This window comes from Polypterus senegalus, chromosome 16 (assembly GCF_016835505.1).
Source record: "Polypterus senegalus isolate Bchr_013 chromosome 16, ASM1683550v1, whole genome shotgun sequence".
NCBI lineage: Eukaryota > Metazoa > Chordata > Cladistia > Polypteriformes > Polypteridae > Polypterus > Polypterus senegalus.
Genome location: NC_053169.1, coordinates 89,513,246 through 89,535,243, shown reverse-complemented (window position 1 = coordinate 89,535,243; position 21,998 = coordinate 89,513,246). Strand labels below are relative to the sequence as shown.

The 21,998-nt window shown below is 38.0% G+C and overlaps 1 protein-coding gene across 1 annotated transcript in view; it reads right to left on the bottom strand.

Moving 5' to 3' along the window:
- The window catches only part of LOC120516336 (thyroid adenoma-associated protein homolog), a 156,288-nt gene that overhangs the window by 29,652 nt on the left and 104,638 nt on the right, over positions 1 to 21,998 (bottom strand). The window contains 5 exon segments of the mRNA XM_039737938.1: positions 5,016 to 5,184; positions 10,210 to 10,323; positions 10,568 to 10,657; positions 14,879 to 14,970; positions 21,044 to 21,166. Coding sequence (XP_039593872.1) covers positions 5,016 to 5,184; positions 10,210 to 10,323; positions 10,568 to 10,657; positions 14,879 to 14,970; positions 21,044 to 21,166 — 588 coding nt within the window.

The window sequence follows — 21,998 nt, the reverse complement described above, 5'->3', positions numbered from 1 at the left end:
CATACTCTGCACTGGCTCCTTTCATGGCTGGGAGCTAAAGCCGTTGATTCTGTTATGTGACAGTTATATCCCCAGCTTGAACCCTTTTTGTACATTTTCCTGACATACTGGGCAAAGGACATTAATTTATAAAAAAAAAAAAAAAGATCAATTAAAAATAGTATATAAGAATTACGGAAGTACTCCCATAAAATATCAATGACAACAACTACTTCAAGTCGGGAGGCAGTACATCAATATCACAGAATTCTAGTTGCCAGGTAATTTACCTTGTGCCATAGTACATTTTATGTGAATTTAGCTATAAAAGAAATTCACAAGTATGATTTTCAAAACTATCCACTGCACGTGAACTTGGCACAATTCCATGGCACTTATTCTGCCATGGCAGACATTTCCAAAACTGTGGATTGTCAAAATGTTTTGTGGACCTGAGCAGATCAACATTACTGAGGCCTTCACCTTTCTTTATTTTCAGTTATTGTGTGATGGACGCAGGTTGTTGTTTATGTGTTGGTTCATTTTGTGTCTTAATATTGTTTGGTTGCTAATTAAGTAAAAAAGAAATAATTAAGAGGCCTGAGTCTTCAGATGTGCATCAATTAAAAGTAAGGCAAAGAGTTAATTAGCAGAAAAATCTGGTCACTAATTAAAAAAAGGGTCAGAATGAAAACCTGCAGCCACAGTAGCTCTCCAGGACTGGAGTTGGAGACCCCTGGACTACAGCTATTTAGTCTGGAGTGTCAGGATAATTCAAATGAACTGTTACCAAGATTTCCACACTTGACAATAGATATTCCAAAGTGACAGCAGAAGAACAGTGGGCAAATTAAATGGTTACTTATCAAAGAGTGCAGCTTGTTTGTTAAAGGATTTTGGTCTTTCTAGGTTACACAGATTGAGTAATACAGCCATATCTCAACTGCATATTACATACCTTTAGACAAAAAGCTGCCTTTGCTGAAAATATTTCTTGACTAAACTGACAGGAGGCAAACACTAGGCATACTGATATCGTGTCTGTTTGTAAAGCAGGGAAACACAAAAGCATACTGTGTATCTGGATTTTTCTTCTTGGTGCTAATTTGAGCAAATCTGCATGAGAAAAGCAAACACAACTTTGTTCCTGTTCAGGTTTGTTATTCTTCTGTTTACAGGAGCACCAGTAACAAATTTGTCATTCCCAGAAAAAAATGTTGTGTTAAAACATTTACTTTAACACTGAAAAAGGCTTTAATATATAACGGTTTAGGATACACATGGGTAATAATGGGTGGTTTTAGATATCACAGATTTTTATTTTCGATTACCACCATATAACCATTTTCAGCTATTTTTGTTTACACCTAAAAGCAATAGAAACTGTGAGGAATAAGAGATTTGTTCCACTAAGAAACATTTGCCACTAGACTATCCTGAATGGTCGGTGAAAGGCAGAATAAGGAAATAATACGTGTGGATGAGAAATAAAATTTTAATGACAATTTAGTTTTGACTGTGCAGGCAAGATACATCTTTCAGTAATGACTAGGAATGTCTCTGAAAGGGGGTTTTGGGTAATCTTTAAGGGGCACTACCAAATACTTCATGGACATGAATTGCTGGTGTTTATAGATCCACTTCATAAAATGCCCTGATGCACTTGAACCTTTAGTGTGCTCAGTTTGGAAATCCTATAATCACCTTCTGTAAAGAAAAATATTTCTACACAGATAGCAGGAATCTCCTTTTACTGTTCTCAGACAGCCTTACCTTGAAGGGCAGGTTGTCTCTTTCACATTTCCAGATAATGAAGTAATAAAGGTCTCCATTCCCTAGCCTTTGTTTAAGGTACCCTTTCTCTTTTTTTGTAAGTCTCATTCTTTGGACTATAGCCTTGGGTACAGTTTGAGACACTAAATGACACAATGAACACAAACTGCGACAAATTTGGAAATATTGCTCATCAAGGTGATTCAGGAATCACATTGCCCATGGTAAAAGATTTAAGAAGTACTGATGATGATTAAACCACAGCAAAAAATAAGGGGTGATTGGAAGCTGAAACTGCATGGAAGAAAGGTCCAAGAGATCCAAGAACATGAGGCAGTGAGGTTTTGGAGAGTCAAATCACACCAGATAGGATGCCTAGGCATGTCTGCCAGGCAGTGCTTTCTGGCTTTTTTCTATGTAGCGCCTAGCCTCACAGCATGGTGTGGCCAGCATTTTCAGCACAAATTAAGCAGTACTTTAACTAGAGTTCTGTAAGCACTCAAGCTGACTGTATTTTCTGCAATTAATTTTATAAACTTGTGGCACAGGTCACTGCACAGTCACAGCTCGGGAGCAATTAAGTACTAAAAATAGCTCTCCTTGCTCAAGCCAACTCACTGCAATCACGCAAGCGAATGATAAAAGAAGACAGACACAACCCTAACTGAACCCCCACTTCAACTAACAAATGAAGGCCAAAATACTTAAACTAATAGCATACTTAGGGGCAAGCACAGTCAGAAATGGGAGCATTGACGTCTGGGATGCAAGCCTGTTTTCTAAAATCACCTGAAAAAAAAAGTAAATCTCGTAGATAGAAAAGTCAGCCCCAGCACCTAATACTCACATACGAGGGGTCCTTTCAATATTATATTTGTTTTAAAGCCATTAAAAATTGCTTAAATAATGGTGCACTTAACCTCCAAGGAGCATGGTTATCTAAATATACTGTAGTTAAAATCAGCGTGTTCATCTCACATCTTCTATCTACTACCTACACTTCACATTCATGATTCTTGTAAATAGTAATAAACCTTTCGTTATTATTATTACTTCATAGAGTCTTCTCTGTCATTGGGGCCGTCAGGCTTCTTCAAGGTTTATTTTCACTCTCAACCCGCCACATGGCTAAATATTATGCAGGCACAGGGCACACGTCTCCTTCTCTTATACTGATGCAGAACTCGAAGATCGACCTGCACCTTTGGCTACAAGCACAGAATACTGTTCCCACCGAGTCTGTAATGCAAATGATCAACTTTATATACTCAGGGGAGCAGTCTCATCAATGTTGAATGTTACAGCTCCTGAAGGACGTTGCATTGGCCTTGCAAAGAATTATGGGGCGCTGGTACTTAGAAGGAAAAAAAATTTCCTAAACCGGATGAATTATCAGTTGTGACGGATAGCCGGGACACCTTTTCTTTGTATGACCCGGGGAAACAGGTATGGACAGAACAGTTCCTCCCCCGGGACACTAGAGGGCAGCCCCCATTCATAGCAGTGGTTCCGGGCGGTTCTTCCTCCACACCCGGAAGTTCAGCTGGAAATAGGTCATCAAACACCTGGAGCACTTCCAGGTGAGCTATAAAAAGAACCAGCAGCCAACACTTGGACAGCCAGAGTCGGGAGTTGGGAGACAAAGCTTGCCAGAGAGGAGTGGAGGACAAAGAATAAAAGAAAGAGAAGTACAGTAATCCCTCCTCGATCGCGGGGGTTGCGTTCCAGAACCCCCCCGCGATAGGTGAAAATCCGCAAAGTAGAAACCATATGTTTGTATGGTTATTTTTATATATTTTAAGCCCTTATAAACTCTCCCAAACTGTTTATAAATATTCCCCACACAGTTATACAGCATAATCCCTTTGTATTCTCTTAGATATTAGGTAAGATTAATTGAAATTATGTATGTAAACACACTGTTTATATACAGTAAAACCTAAATATTATTTTAAAGATATCGAGCGTCTCCAATATCACGTATGTTACAGCCATTTCGATAGACAGGCCACCAGCAATAAATACGTACAATGAAATAAAAATTGTACATAGTAAATGTGTGTACAGTGACACTAAACGTACGTACATGTACTAAGTAGTGTAAGTAGAAAATTAATTATAGTTACTCACCAACAATGACACGATGACTTGTCCGATAACGATGAGTTTAGTTTTACTGCACAACAAAGGAGAGTGTTACAGCTGTACTAAAGGAGCCACTTCAAGCGACTATGTAGCACCGCCGTTGTTCTTCTTCCGGCAATCTTTAATCCAAATCCCTAAAGCAGATTCCATCCAGACTACTGCCTTATTTCATCCACTTACAACTCATTTTGCACCCTGTTTAAAAGGACACTGCGGCAATAGATCTTATATTTCTTTCCTACTTTTTAAATAAAAAGAATCATAGCCTCATTGAAGCCGTAATTGCGTCCTACAGCGGTGTAGCTTTTCCCTTCCTTCAGCATATCCAAAACTTTTACCTTTTCAGCAATTGTTAACATCTTCTGTTGGCGCTTGGGCACGGCCCCTGAAGCAGTAGCAGGAGCAGATCATTTTGGAGCCATAATGAAGGGCTAGACTATGCACAAAGATAAACACAAAAGAGCACAAAAGTTAACTCTTTACACAGTGAAACACGTTGATGCTGAATGAGCGAGACGAGACTTCCTGGTTAACGCCGCAGAAATGAATTCGGTGCTCCGTCACTAAGCCATTCAGCACACAGGAACTTAACTGCGTGCTCTGATTGGTTAGCTTCTCAGCCATCTGCCAATAGCGTCCCTTGTATGAAATCAACTGGGCAAACCAACTGAGGAAGTATGTACCGGAAGTAAAAAGACCCATTGTCTGCAGAACCCGCGAAGCAGCGAAAAATCCGTGTTATATATTTAGATATGCTTACATATAAAATCCGCGATAGAGTGAAGCCGCGAAAGTCAAAGCACGATATAGCGAGGGATTACTGTATTGATTTTGTGCCGTACTTGTGGGACTGAGTTGTGCCTGTGGAAAACGGGGAAGGAGTTGCCCACAAAACATTTGTTTGTTTTATAACTGTGCCTCCTGCATCTGTCTGTGTCGGGTTAAGCGCTGGTGTAGCACCTTTTGTCACACAGTAAATAATTTGACGAACAAGGGTGAACGTGAATGCAGCAAATTTGCTGCAAATAACGCTTTTTGGGGAAATTCGCTGATCAACACTATTCATGACACATTCACAAAATAGAGGTACCACTAATGTTGGCAAAAAGATATCTCACCTGTAAGAGGGTTCCATGGAGATAGTTTTGGGGGACAGCAGTGCCTGGGTGGTCTGGAAGATCTTGAAGCAGTTGCTGGAGGATTAAAGGTGCTTGGCTACCAGTAACAAAGGGGACAAGAGCCCGTGCAGCCATCTCTCTGGACCTGTATACTGGAGAACGTCCACACCTGAAGAGGACATGTAAGGTAATTGAATCTTCAACAAGTCCAAAATGCATTTTGCAACAAAATAGTTGCAGGTCACCCAGTTATCATAAAAGTAATTACGACTTCATTAAGTCATCGCTGGGCTCCATTATACATTGACATACATGTACTGTATTAATGTAATGAATATATAATATTAAACATGCTGAAACAGGAAAAAGGCAATCATTTGAATAAAGAGGTTGGCCTGGCCAGGTACTATATAAGCTTTCCTAGGGGTTGAGAGGGTGGGCAAATGTTTCTTATCGCAGCCCAGGAATTTACTGCACTCGCTGGGTACCAGCCAAGCAAAGCGAGTGGAAAATGGGAGCCCAGCCAAACAGAAAGCAGCTAATGATGTTAACTCTTTTTGCACAGCATGCTTGTCCTCACTTTATTTCGACGCTTATTTGAAGTTAGGAAGAGGCATGAAGTGGGGGAGTGCACAAAGACAGTGAAACATTAGATTGTTAGAATTTGTTGAGAGCTTTCAGTGCTTTTTCACACCTACATTTTCACAAATTCCTAGTATTTACAAATATGTTCCAATCTACCTTATGCACAAAGAGCACCTTTAACTCTCTCAGTTTAGTATAAATTCAATTTATTTTCACAGTATTTGCAAGTTGGGAATCAGTTATGTAAAGAGAAATAAACTCTTTACATATAAATATAACTACATGAAAAATTACAAAAAGAAATATCAGAAAAAGGAAGATGTCAAAATAATGATATATAAATGACACATCTGTAGAACAAAAATGTCAACAAAAGTTGATTTATCTTTTGATTTTGCTCATATTCCTTGAATCTTTTAGCTTACTGCATCACAGATTATGAATGGACTATCTCAGCACTTGCTGGAGTGGTGTGTTTCTTTGTGCAGAGAGGGATATGCCTCACTTGGTCAGCGTTTTCTTTTCTAAAGCATTTCTCCTTTCATATCATAAACATATGTTTCTGCCTCGTTTGTGTTACACTGATTGCTACATCTCTTTTCTCTAGATAGCTAGATTTTCAGTGCAGATCAGTCTCAATAGACAGAATTTAGTCACATAATTGCTCAGGAGGTGTCTGTATCGTTTGCCACTGTCAATGACAGGCTTTTATTTAATTGACCTACTTATCTGAGTATTTAATTCTTTCTTCTATAAGACCTGAATGTTTCAACACCTTTGACTTTCAAACATCTACAACCACTAAACTATTCAAGCAGGGAGTTTGTTTTCCTTTTTTCTATAACCTATTGAATGTTCAAATAATTACATCAATGTACTTTCTTTTGGCTGCTCCTGTTAGGGGTTGCCACAGTGGATCATCTTTTTCCATATCGTCCTGTCTTTGTCATCTTGCTCTGTCACACCCATCACCTGCATGTCCTCTCTCACCACTTCCATAAACCTTCTCTTAGGCCTTCCTCTTTTCCTCTTGCCTGGCAGCTCTATCCTTAGCATCCTTTTCCCAATATACCCAGCATCTCTCCTCTGCACATGTCCAAACCAACGCAATCTCGCCTCTCTGACTTTGTCTCCCAACTATCCCACCTCAGCTGACCCTCTAATGTCCTCATTTCTAATCCCATCCATCCTCATCACACCCAATGCAAATCTTAACATCTTTAACTCTGTCACCTCCAGCTCTGTCTCCTGCTTTCTGGTCAATGCTACCGTCTCCAGAACTTTCTTAATGTCTGCATTTTATGCTAAGTTTTTAGAACACATTAGAACACTCTAGACGAGAACAGCCCATTCAGCCCAACAAAGCTCGCCAGTCCTATCCACTTATTTCTTCCAAAAAAACAGCAAATTTAGTTTTTTTTTTTTTTTTAATGTAAAGTGGACACTTAATTATTTACATGTATCTATTAGTAAATTGGTCTTGAATTTTACCTTGGAACAACCTGAACTAGCTAAACACAAAGCACAGTACAGGGATTCTGTCTCATGTACACGGTTTGCCATAGTTTATGCAAATCAGCTGGTGAAGGGCCAATGCGCTTGCTCTAATCCCTGAAATGCTTGAATGAATTATGTTTAAGTGATTTAGAGAAAAAAACAGCTTTAACATGATTCAGTATCATGTTATGTGAACCCTTCCAGATTTTCTTAGCCATTAGGTAAGCACTATCCTATTAAAATCCAGTTTTCCAGGAGGCACAGCATTATGAGGAATGAATGCACCTAATCAGCAATAATTTAAAAGCATCATGTTGTACAGAGGCATAAACCCCTCCACTATGAAGTGAACCAATGTGCACCATTAAAATACACTCCTCATCATTACACTACAACACCAGCCTGCATTGTTAATACCTGTAAGGACAGACTGATAGGCTCATGGGGTTCTTGCCATATCTTAGAAATACTCATAATGTGAGAAATCAATAATCAGGGTTTGAGAGAACACATCACATTTTCTTGGGTTCATTTACCATTCGTTAAACGTGCTTTCTTAAGTTTACTTGATAGGAGTAGTATTAGGGTGTTGTACCGTGTTAGCCATTATAAATGTAGAGAAAAGCCAAGCAAAATGACACCTTTTATTGGCTAACTAAAAAGATTACAATATGCAAGCTTTCAAGGCAACTCAGGCCCCTTCTTCAGGCAAGATGTAATCATTACATCTTGCATTAAGAAGGGGCCTGAGTTGCCTCCAAAGCTTGCATATTGTAATCTTTTTAGTTAGCCAATAAAAGGTGTCATTTTGCTTGGCTTTTCTCTACATTTGATAGGAGTAGAATTCTCTTGAGGTGGTCTATTACCATAATCTGTCAATGACAAGTTACAAGGAATTGTGTATTCGGATTTGCCTTCCATTGGCTCAACTGCCATGTTTACCTGTTAGGGAAGTGAATGTAGTCCACCTGCTACTCTGCACAAGTCATGTCAGATTCTGATTTCTCTTTTCATCAACAGTCTGTTTACAACCAATGCAACATCACTGACATGATGTTTTTGGTTTACTGACATCCTGAAAATCTTCCATAGGCCTGCTACTGCTGACACAGTTGAAGAATGGTAATTTTTCACTTTCAAACATAATTAACCTTTAGTCTTGCTCATGCTTCCACTGGAGGTCTGCACAATGCTATATGTCAACACATGCCTACCTACATTTAAACTGCATTATCTGACCATATAAAACTATTACCAATAAATCCATTACATGAATAAGGATGTGGACCTAATAAAGTGTCCATCCAGTAATAATATTAGCATCAGGCACTGAGCAGCATAGCAGAAAGCATTGCATACAACCGGCTTGAATAAAATGTTGATTACAGGTGACTAAGGGAACTCATTATTATATTCTAAGTTCTGCATCTCAGAGTGCCAGATGAGCTTTGCTTGGTTGAATCCAGAATTTTAGCTTTTCTTCCTCCTTAGTGATAAACAGTGAGTAGAACCCCACACATATGCAGTCAAGGAAAATTGGCTTGGCCAGGGTCAATAATGAGACATGGTAAAGATGGAACTTACATTATTATACATCTTAGTCTTATCTTTACAGCAGAGTGGTAAGCAGGCCTAATTTCATTAAACCTCTTGTGAACCTCTAATTTTCTTGAATGCACTCACTGTCTCAACTCCTAATTTTTTGATTTGCTAAGAAATTATCAGAAAACAAAGACAGAGTTAGGTTCAACACAAAAAGAAATATATGGATTATGGGTTGAATGAGATCAGTCAGAATCTCTTATTGGCAAACCAAAATGGAATCACAAACAAGTGTAGCACAATTTCTGTTTATAAAAATGCCTGCAGCTTGTTTTACATAGGCACTAAAACTCAGGTTTTAATCCACCATTTTCATATCAGGTTATAGCTGTTCACAGTGTCAAAAAATAGTTGTAACATGCACAAATTACAGTTCTGACAAAATTAATGAAGTGTTCTCTTATTATTTTACTAGGTGCTCACCAGATTTCGTCAAATGAAGTATGGATTAGTACTTGTCTTAAAAAACAGTGCAAATAAAGAGAGCCTGGAGTACTATTATGATAAGGGCTTTACAGATCTGGAAACTTACTTCACATCCACCCTTATTATATTGTTATAATAATTATTTGGTGTCATAACTATACACATACTCACATGGCTAACTTTCCTTAATCTCTGCATTCTGCATAAAAATGTTCATTTTTTTTTCCATCTCTCTTTCAGAATATTCACAATACCTCACAATAAGTAAATCTTGCCTATGCTAGCTGCAACAGAAGAATCAAACTATCAAACTATGCTCTGCACATGTGACAATAACTACTCTACCAACCTATGGCTTGACAGTGCCATCTGCTATTATACTCAATGAATTCTCAATGAAATCCTCTCTTGCTTTTGTACCTTGTACTGGTCTTTAATGAATTAGCATTGGCATCTAAAAGTAAGGACCTTACACACATCACAGATTATATAAGAACTCAATCGAACTGACTTTTGAATTACCAACAACAACATTTATTTAAAGTATATAGTATATTTTCATACAAAAAATGTAGCTCAAAGTGTGTTACAAAAAGTCAAAGTGAAAGTTACATGGGAAAAAAAAAACAACTAAGATTAGGCAATAGTATTAAAAAATACGTAACAATGGTAAAAAGGTAAGGAGAGATGACCGGGAGGACAGAAAAAACAAAAAAATAAAAAAAAAACTGAAGTTAAGCTGGAGAAAAAACAAAATTTGCAGGGGTTCCAATGCTAAATGACCACTCACCCCCACTGGGCATTCAACCTAACATAAATGTTCTTAAATAAACCCACTTTGTTTTTAGGCTTCACATGATAGGATTTGATGAAGTTGGCCAGTGTAATGCATTTATTTTTTTTACATAAAAGTCTATCTGTGTGCTTCTGAAAAAGACAAACTTGCCATTGCTGCTGAAATGCAAAGCACACATACCGCAAACTTGTTGCCAGCTTTTTTTTTTTTAAATCCTTACATCCCAGCACCACCATTCCCTCAAATGGAGCTTATATCTTTACTCTATGCTTGGTAGCAGTTACATACCTGATGATAAGAGGAACGAAAGGTGCCAGGCTCAGTGTAGAATAGCTTCCATCCATTGGGGAGGGATAGAGTCGGCCAAGGATAAGCAGCAGGAGAAAAAGGTTAGGATGTAGCCTTGGGAGGTAAAAAATAATGGCCATGTAAGAATTAAGGTTGTCTAAATGTAAGTAGTTAAGAACACCAGTGCCTCATACTAACAGGAACATCATGACAATCATCTTCTTTTAACAGCTGCCTTAGTTCTGATGCAAAGAGGGGGAAACCTCCTCTTTCCATTGACTCCAACAAGCAGATCTGTGAACCATCCCTTTGCAGACACCAGCACTGAAATCAAATGCTCCTTGACACTGAAACTCACCTTTGGTTTTCTTCAGAGGCAGCCTCCAAGCAGTTAAGTAGAAAAGGGTATAGTGCCGGGTATCTGCTGAAAAATTCACGGCCTGTCATCCTGGGAAGGAAAAGTAGACTGTGAGATGGGTCAAATGAACTTCTATCAACTACAATGCTATTGGTACTATATAACAAAAATGTACTCATGAGATACAAATGACTTAGTGCTCAGACTACCGTCCATCATGATGACAACACAAAATTAAGGATGAAGCACACAAATCAACGGATTTCAAACATAATTAAACTAGCCATGAGGAAATTACTTTTCTTTGAACTTCCTGAGACTCCACATGAAAAAAATAACTGCACATCACTGTACAACAATGCATAAAATCAAATATGGTCCTTAACTCAAAAAATAATTTTTCTTTTGTTTATTTCAAAGTGACCTGTTATATTCAGGTACGAATAAGGTTAAATTTAGAAAGTCAGAACAAGAACTCCTGCAACCCAGGAGGTTAACAAGTTAATATCTAACATGTGTAATTAGATCTACTGCTGGGAGCAAAATGGTAGACACAGTTTTTTTTTTTTTTATAAATAGAGAAGTATGTAGGGGAAACCAAAGGTAGACAAATGAAAATAGGGATAAGAAATGATAAACAACATTACTGGCTTTGGCAGCTTATACATATATATATATATATATATACACATATATATATACACATATATATATATACACATATATATATATACACACACACACATATATATATATACATATGAGGAAAAAAATGAATTTAATCCATTTTGGAATAAGGCTGTAACAACAAAATGTGGAAAAGTGATGCTGTGAAAACTTTACGGATGCACTGTGTATGTGTATATATATATATATATATATATATATATATATATATATATATATATATATATATATATATACACATATACATATATATATATATATATATACACATACACAGTGCATCCGTAAAGTATTCCAAAATGGATTAAATTAATTTTTTTCCTCAGAATTCTACACACAACACCCCATAATGACAACGTGAAAAAAGTTTACTTGAGGTTTTTGCAACGCAGTAATATGATGACAAGTGGCTTCAAATAAAAACAAATCAAGAAATTGGTATTATCACACACCTAAAAAGGAGCATAGATAAAGACTATTTACGGTAACTGTATGTTTATTACCCGAGAATGGCCTAAATATTATACTTTACTTCAAAACAGGAAATCCACCTGAAGCTAAGCATGTTCGGGCCCAGCCAGCACTTGGATGGGAGAACAACTAGGATAATCTTGGGTTGCTGCTAGAAGAGGTGTTGGTGAGGCCAGCAGGGGGCACTTACCCTAAGGTCTAAATGTGAACCCCAATGCCCTAGTGCAGTGATGGGGACACTGTGCTGTAAAAATGGCGCCATCCTTCAGATGAGACGTAAAACCTAGTTCATGACTTTGTAAAGAGTAGGGTGTACGCCGATGTCCTGGCTGAACTACAACCACGGCCTGGTCATTCTGGCCCATAGTCATCCCCTGTTTCTAACTGGCTAATTCTTTCTCACACCTCTTCAACACCTAACAGCTAATATGCAGTGAGTGTACTGATGCAATAATGGCTGCCGTTTCATCATCCAGGTGGATGCTGCCTATTGGTAGTTGTTCAAGTGGCTCTTCACTTACTGTGTAAAGTGCTTTGAGTAGTGAGAAACATGCAATAAGAAAAGCACTATATAAATGTAAAGAATTATTATTATGAATACTTTATGGTTTTCCACTTGTAATTTGCAGATAGCACTCATTAGTTAATGAAAAGCACCACCAACGATTTGTACCTGGAAATCCAATTAATGGCCAACATGGAAAATATTTCAAGTTTACATCCTGGTAAACTAAGAGGAGAAACTCTTACATAATCAACAACAGAAAGACTACCATAGCAGCAGAAAGTCTTTTCCTTCAGTATTGGACCACCTTTCCAACCTGGTTAGATGAAAGACACATGTCCATTATGCAGTCCACTGAACAGTATGTTTCTAATAAATAGTGTGTCCATTTATGTGTCAATATATATATATATATATATATATATATATATATATATATATATATATATATATATATATATATATATATATATATATATATATATATATACACACACACACACATTTGCAAAGCGAAAGAATAGAGATGAATTGTTCATTGGGTATAAGGCCATTTTATTCTGAACAGTTTTAAAGGTCTTATTTTTAAAACATCACAGACAGCAAACAAAATTCAAGCCGTCTGTATCATTAACCAATTACCATATTTTACAGACTCCGTTGTGAATTAACTAGTCCTTCTATGCAGATATGACCCTAATATAATAAAAATGAACATAAATACCGATCAAGTTACACAGAAATAGGAGAACCTCGCCGTGCAAATTTGGATAAATTCATCAGTATCAAGAAAAACAAAAATGCAGAACAAAGGGAGACCTCAGCTGCCTTCTGAAAGATCACTCTACTCCTCAACCTAATGTGTCAGTAAATGGTATGTAGCATATTTTGAAGGTAGAAAAATATCGATTTTACGGAACTTGGCTGTAAAAAATAATGAAATGTTTTGTTTAAGATATACAGGTCATTTTCAGTAGAACATGTTAACTTTCCTTTTATTCAGAAAAGGTATTTTAATTTCACCATTTACAGTATTTTTAACATTACATTTACTAATATTTTTTTTTACACTGCAGCACAGGAACATACATTAATTTACAGTAAACAACCTTAAAAGTTACTATTCTCTCTTGTAAACCTTGCCAGCATTAGACTACAATGTCACCCACAGGAAAAGCCAAGTACTATAGAAGACATTAGGAGGTTTCCATGCCCAGGGGCCCACAGAACACTAGGATTTCAAAGTGATTGAACATTAAGAAAGGTGATAGAAAATCTGTAGGCACATGATATAATGGCAGAGGCAGGATGAACAACTGGTCAGTCACTTCATTACAAACGTTTCCTAATGAAAGTGTTATGCAGAAATTTCAGGGAAGTGAAGATGGTGTTTACTTTCACGTACTCTTTTACTGTATTATTATTAATTCACATACAACAAATAGTTTACTGAATTCTCTGACAAACTGATTGACAATTTAAATGCATTCTCTAGTCACTGTGGTAAATGACTTGTGGTTTTGTCACAACCTGCCACCAATGTTACAGAAAAATACAGACATACTCTTTAAAAAAAATAAATAAATAAATAAATAACAAAAATAACAAGAGAGTAATGGTTTTTAGTGTTTCCGCTGAAGATGTGCAATTTAATAAAGTACCCAGTGATATGCTGGTTGTTTTCACTAAAAAACTTTCACAGCAGAGATGAGATCATGTGGTGGCCTACTTAAATGACAAAATATTATCTTGATAAAATGCTAATGGTAGTATTTGACACTACTGATCAAATCCTTGTCACACGGTCGTATAGATTTTGATTAGTTTGATGTGGTAACAGCTGGTCTTGCACAACTGGCAGTATAAACAATGCTGAATCACATCCCAACAAGCTTTTTACATGTCCACAGATGCAATGATTTTACTCATTGTAGAGGTACGCGATGCCAGCCCTTATTTTGTTTTAAAATTTACAAAAGGAACTGTTTACTGAACTCCACCAAAACAGACTGCACTCTACATAACTGTCATGTATCTGGAATTCATATTTTCCATGATGCAAACTTGAAAAGACACCACAGTCTAAAAAATCCTGTAATGGCACTGAACAACAGTTTACCTATTGCTTTCCAGAGATAAACCTATTGCTTTATAAGAAAGAAATCATTTAATCCTGTCACACATCTGCAGTGGGCTGGCGCCGCCATGCCCGGGGTTTGTTCCTGCCTTGCGCCCCGTGTTGACTGGGATTGGCTCCTGCAGACCCCTGTGACCCTGTGTTAGGATATAGCGGGTTGGAGAATGACTGACTGACTATCACACATACACATAGGAATACAAGAAAAAAGTGGTAGTAAGTCAGTAATTTCAATGATAGGTTTTAATATTAACTTAACACATGTTTTGTCAGTATTTGATCCCAATTCACCAGTGTAAATGCTACTATTTATGAGTCATTTCACTAATCAGTATGGTTCTTTAATTTGTAAACGTGTCTATAGTCATTCAATTGATTTGCTTCTGCTCTTTACATGCACTTCTGTATAACTATCATTCTTAATTCACAATATAACCATTCTTACTTTTTGTTTGCTTGTGTCACAGTAAATCTATGAATGAGAGCAACTGCTGCTCAGCTCTGCACTGACCTATTTTTCTTGGAAGATTCATCTTTTCCTTTTTTTACTCCAAACATCCTGGTCATTACAGCACTGAATAGAAGAGTCGCAGAATTCCTCACCTGTCAGAAAAAAAGACAAACACAATACATAAAAGTCTATAGCTGCGTGCTCCAGATCAGTCATCACAGTCCTTTAGTGAGTACTGTTATTTATCAATGTTATGGCATCATTTCTCACTATCAGAACATACAAATTTGTTGGTGCATAGGAACAACACCACACCTAATAAGAGAAACAGCACATTCTCACCTTAACTTTCTGAGCTGGTCAACAGCACACCTTAATGGTTAAATAAGGACATAATGTAGTTTATTTCATACATTATTTTTACTGAGAGGACATTGGGTCCTCCTTTAGACTGCAGATACTGTTTCATATAAAAGTATACATGACACTGTAAAGCATAAATGGAGAGAGGTCCATAGGTCATTTAACTATAGGGTGGGCCATTTATATGGATACACCTTAATAAAATGGGAATGGTTGGTGATATTAACTAATGTGCCACAAACAGGAAGTTAATATGTGAGGGGAAACTTTTCAAGATGGGTGGTGACCATGGTGGCCATTTTGAAGTCGGCCATTTTGGATCCAACTTTTGTTTTTTCAATAGGAAGAGGGTCATGTGACACATCAAACTTATTGGGAATTTCACAAGAAAAACAATGGTGTGCTTGGTTTTAACGTAACTTTATTCTTTCATGAGTTATTTACAAGTTTCTGACCACTTATAAAATGTGTTCAATGTGCTGCCCATTGTGTTGGATTGTCAATGCAACCCTCTTCTCCCACTCTTTACACACTGATAGCAACACCGCAGGAGAAATGCTAGCATGGGCTTCCAGTATCCATAGTTTCAGGTGCTGCACATCTCGTATCTTCACAGCATAGACAATTGCCTTCAGATGACCCCAAAGATAAAAGTATAAGGGGGTCAGATCGGGAGACCTTGGGGGCCATTCAACTGGCCCACGACCAATCCACTTTCCAGGAAACTGTTCATCTAGGAATGCTCGGACCTGACACCCATAATGTGGTGGTGCACCATCTTGCTGGAAAAACTCAGGAACGTGCCAGCGTCAGTGCATAAAGAGGGAAACACATCATCATGTAGCAATTTCGCATATCCAGTGGCCTTGAGGTTTCCATTGATGAAGAATGGCCCCACTATCTTTGTACCCCATATACCACACCATACCATCAATTTTTTGTTCCAACAGTCTTGGAGGATCTATCCAATGTGGGTTAGTGTCAGACCAATAGCGGTGGTTTTGTTTGTTAACTTCACCATTCACATAAAAGTTTGCCTCATCACTGAACAAAATCTTCTGCGTAAACTGAGGGTCCTGTTCCAATTTTGTTTTGCCCATTCTGCAAATTCAGTGCGCTGATCTGGGTCATCCTCGTTGAGATGCTGCAGTAGCTGGAGTTTGTAAGGGTGCCATTTGTGAGTAGCTAATATCCGCCGAAGGGATGTTCGACTAATGCCACTCTCCAGTGACATGCGGCGAGTGCTACGCTGTGGGCTCTTGCTGAATGAAGCTAGGACAGCCACTGATGTTTCTTCATTAGTGACAGTTTTCATGCGTCCACATTTTGGCAAATCCAACACTGAACCAGTTTCACGAAACTTAGCAAGCAGTTTGCTAACTGTAGCATGGGAGATGGGTGGTCTCGTAGGGTGTCTTGCATTGAAATCTGCTGCAATGACCCGGTTACTGCGTTCACCAGACATCAACACAATTTCTATCCGCTCCTCACGTGTTAACCTCTGCGACATGTCAATGGCTGTAAACAAAGAGAAACTTGTAAATAACTCATGAAAGAATAAAGTTACGTTAAAACCAAGCACACCATTGTTTTTCTTGTGAAATTCCCAATAAGTTTGATGTGTCACATGACCCTCTTCCTATTGAAAAAACAAAAGTTGGATCCAAAATGGCCACCATGGTCACCACCCATCTTGAAAAGTTTCCCCCCTCACATATACTAATGTGCCACAAACAGGAAGTTAATATCACCAACCATTCCCATTTTATTAAGGTGTATCCATATAAATGGCCCACCCTGTAGTTAAAAGTATCAGCTATTGTCATAATCAGACACTTCACCAAGCCTGACGTTTCTACAGGGATGCTCCGCTCAGGTTTTTTAGGGCCAATACCCATCACCGATTTCATGTTACTGAATTGGTTGATTCTGATAGTGATGTTTTCTTAATCCCTTTACACATTTTTTTATACTATGTGGAAGCCTGGTGTTCTATATTAAAGTGTTAACTTTGGTATTTTAATAATTAAACTATAGACCACAGGTGTTACCTGAACATTAACAAAAATAAATTCTATATGCTTAGGGCTCATTTATACTTCATGCAAAAAGTCAGGGGGCGCAGTGTGCTAAAAGTTGGAATGTGACATCAGAGTCTCTGGCTACCATCTACATGTGACAGAAAGCTTTGCGGATCCTACAAGATCGGTGTGCACGCTTCGATGTGGTGAAGCAAAATGCCGACATACAGATGTATTCGTGGTGCTTTTATATTCAACCGTCGCATATTCCCGATTGTAACGACACGATACTTTTTAAAAGTCTCACATTTTTTTTCTAGGGCTTCCATCCAGTCCTAATAGCAGCGGACCGTCAGCTACAGATCGCCACATCAAGCACATTAAATGTATGATATTCCAACTATCTTCATATTTAGAATCCTTAGATTTATACTTGATATCACTTTCATGATGAAATGCATTAAAGTATGTATGTTACATGTTACAGATAAATCGGTAATTTCGTTTAAATAATGAACACTGTTAATAATTACACACATGGGGGTGACATTGTGGCGGAGCATTAGCGCTGCTGCCTTGCAGGGAGTCTCGTCGCTGATATTCCCTGCCTGGAGTTTACATGTTTTCCTGCTGGGTTTCCACAGTGTGCTCCAGTTTTCTTCCAAAGATATGCAGATGTGGTGCCACTGAGATGATGCCAGTGTGTATGTGTGTGCTTGTATTCACCTTGCGATGAGCTGATACCTCATCCAGGGATTGTTTCTGCCTCGTACAAAATGCTAACTGAAATGGACAAATTTCTGAACTGATGGATTTAATCATTAAACAACCTTTTCAGAGATATTGCAGTAAGGTGTCATAGGAATTTAATGGGTGTTCCAGGCAATTCACAACACAGCGAAGCTGAATCTGTTCTCACCGTGATGATATCTCGCACTGCCACCTGGTGGATTGTTTCAGATTTACGTAAAGTACACGCGCAAGTATAAACAGTACAACGCTTGCGTAGCTGGAGCGTCTGCTGCAGCATGTGTCGCGTCGCGTGAAGTATAACCCTGGCCTTACTGTTCAGTGACCATAAAAATACTAAAATAAATAAAATTCCCTTAAAACAATACTTTTTCAACTAACAAATGTATCTTTAATATATACAGGATAACTAAAAAAATGCTTTTAGTAATTACAAGCTGGCAATTGGTTTAATCTCTTCAGTAATGTATTTATCTGAAACAAAAATTAATTTATTTAAAGAAAAAATTGTCTAACAAATTATACATATATTCTCACAAACTAATTTAATTATTTGACATTGGCATGTATATTTACATTTAAAGAAGAAGATGTACATGCATTTATAGGTTTTTAATAATTTCTAATTATTAGGGTGGAGTGGGTGGAGAAGAGTGGCAGGAGTGATTTGTGACAGACGGGTATCAGCAAGAGTGAAAGGGAAGGTCTACAGGATGGTAGTGAGACCAGCTATGTTATATGGGTTGGAGACGGTGGCACTGACCAGAAAGCAGGAGACAGAGCTGGAGGTGGCAGAGTTAAAGATGCTAAGATTTGCACTGGGTTTGAAGAGGATGGACAGGATTAGAAATGAGGACATTAGAGGGTCAGCTCAGGTGGGACGGTTTGGAGACAAAGTCAGAGAGGAGAAATTGTGTTGGTTTGGACATGTACAGAGGAGAGATGTTGGGTATATTGGGAGAAGGATGCTAAGGATAGAGCTGCCAGGCAAGAGGAGAAGAGGAAGGACTAAGATAAGGTTTATGGATGTGGTGAGAGAGAACATGCAGGTGATGGGGGTAACAGAGGAAGATATGGAAGAAGATGATCTGCTGTGGTAGCCCCTAACGGGAGCAGTCGAAAGAAGAAGAAGAATTGCGCTTTCTTAATATTACAAAATATACTTACTATTATACGTTTTGTTTTTTTTTTGTTTTTTACATTGTACCAGCAAAACATTATTCATTCTTGAGGTGTAGTTATAAATATGGATTACCATTTTAATTACACCGTACTTGCTTCTTACCAGAATGTCTACTGTATGACACACACAAATAAATAATAAACATTGTAGAAACCCTTAGAAATAGCTGCAAATCTATCACATTTTCATCAAGAAGATACAAGGCTAACATGCTTAACAAGCTTACAAATAAAATAGACGTTTGCTTTTAAGCTAAGAAGCCAATTGTTTACTAAGCAGCAATTTCAAATTCTTCTTTACCGTTCTGTACTAAACACAAGCTCGCTCACCACCCAAACTCAGGCAAGCAGTGCTCGTTTTAAATAAAAGACAAAATAAAAAGGTCTGAGTTCAAGAAAGCAGCTGTTCTTGCTATTCGGTAGATAGATTATTCGTCTAACTGTACAGGATGGCTCATCCGTTTATTACTCCACGTTCTTTAATGTAAAGGCTAATATTCCAGTCTTCTCTCTCTTTCTGTCTCTGCTACCCTGTTTTGCAGAACGTTTGCAACAAAAAACAACTAAATTACTGTAAAGCTTAGAAAAGTAGATGCTGACAAAAACATTTTTTTGTGATCAGACAATTTACTGATCACAGAGTGAGTTTTTTGTAGTGAAAATCACCTGATTTAGATTGCAGGCCGATTGATCGAGGCATCACTACTTCTCTGCCAGCCACCTCAGCCACAGAGGTAAAAGGATAAGTTTGGCATTTGTCAAGTCAAAGTTATTTCTTCACAAACATGGTACATGTGAATTTGACAAGCAAAACTGTATTCTAAATTTATGCAACCTATATAAATTAAAAAAATAAATCTTGCCAGCAATGATGCTATGCAATGAGGAACATAACGCCACTGGAAAACAAAAGATTAAAAAACTTTATAAAGTGACAAAAACTTTGATATATGAAACCATGCTTTCTGCGTTTACAACACGTTTGTGACAACAAAGGGGATCTGGAAATAATCATTATCACATATTCCTGGTACTGCTTCTCTCAAGGTAAGGATATGTTTTCTATTTACTTGTGTGAGTTCTCATGTAAATATGTAAGAAAATCAAAACAAAACCAACCACATGGCATGAAACGTTTACTGTGATTTGGTCTATCAAGAGAAAAACAGGCACCTAAGGTGGTTTCGGGTGAAAGGTTGTTGCACAGGAAGATTTAAGTGCCGACCTATTGTGCATAGCTGGCTTCTCTTAAAATGGCAGAATCTTAGAACATTGGTGGGATTTTTTTTCCCTCAAAAATTGCATTGTGCAACTTCCTTACAATGTTTGCGTAATTGCAAGACACCGATTAATACTCAATAACTGCCTTGGCTTGAAAAATGGATGTTATTTGGTAAGTTTTTAAGCTTTTCTCCCCATACTCCATATAGCAATCTCTACTGTAAAGTGCTAGTGTGGGCAAGATTTTTTTACAGTTTTGCATGGCAAATTAACGTATGTTTATGAAGAAATAACTTTGACTAGAAAAATACAGAACTTACCCTTTAAGGCTTGGTTCATTGATCACTTTTACTGTATAGTATATCAATGGCTGAGTGAGGAATGCAATCAATAAAGTAGGGAGAGGCCCAGACATTTCTAGGACTGTGTACTTAGTGCATTATAATGGATAAATAAGCTAAACCTGGCTGCTAGAGTGAAGTTAAACAGTGTGCTTTGTTTCGTTCTTATCTGGCAGACAGTTGGATTGCAACAATGTAAAAAAAACTACTATCACCTTCAGCATCTGATTACAGCCATAACTATCTATATGGAATCAACTAGGGCACAACCTTTTAAAAACAGAAGATGCTAAGCTGTGGCAACACATTTGCATTAATCAATGGAATCCTAGAAACAAAAGACTCACGGCCCAAACAGGTGATGTGAATCCCAGTATTGCTGCTTTCATCCCATCCACAATGTATGGCACAATATTTTCCCCAAGCCGTGTGTCCCGGAAAAGAGCTCGGAGAATATTCATTGCATGGACCTGCAGAGATATAAAATAGTTAGAGAAGAAGTCAGATACGCACACATACATCTACCCCTAACCTGCCCCCCTGTAGACATGCACACGCACTTTCCCTTATAATCAAACACACACACTCGTATTCCTCCCCTGCAGACCCATGTACACATATCAATGGTCTCTGCAGGCGTACAACCTCAGGAAAAGTCTGGACTTGATGTTTTATTGTTGCTGTCTTTTATACTTATTATGTTTATTTTATTATTTATAGTGTATTGTGAATTTAAGTATTCTGCCTTGAAGATGAGTCCTACCAACAAAAATTTTATGTGTATGCATAATGACAATAAAGAATTCTGTCTATCTATCATGTTTTCCCTTTTCGCAAAAGCATATAAGAGTCAAGTATAGCAGACAATTTATAGGGAAGGTTTTGCAGCTGCAGGTATTCCAAGCACACAGAATATTTTTGCCTCTGACCAAAAGTAGATCCCAAAGAAACATTTGAATGAAGGGGATTTTTTGTTACTTGAAAAGTATCATATGTATAATACTCCACAGTTTCAATCTGTGGCTTTAACATTGTCAGTATAGATTGCGCAGTCAGTTGAATACAGGTAGACCCCAAGACATCCGACCTACGACTTACGAACAGGGCCACTGCTGCGACACATGGGCCTCAGTAACTGCTGCTCCATCGTTTTCTGCCTGGGAACGCTGCAAGTGGTGGCTGGACGGAGGCTTGAGAGGGGGGCGATTTCGCTGCTCATGCAGTGTAGTGTCCCTCGGGTGGCTTCTGGCGGCAGTGGTGACCCGTGGTCCATAGTCACTGGGGCCACAGCTATCGCTTGTG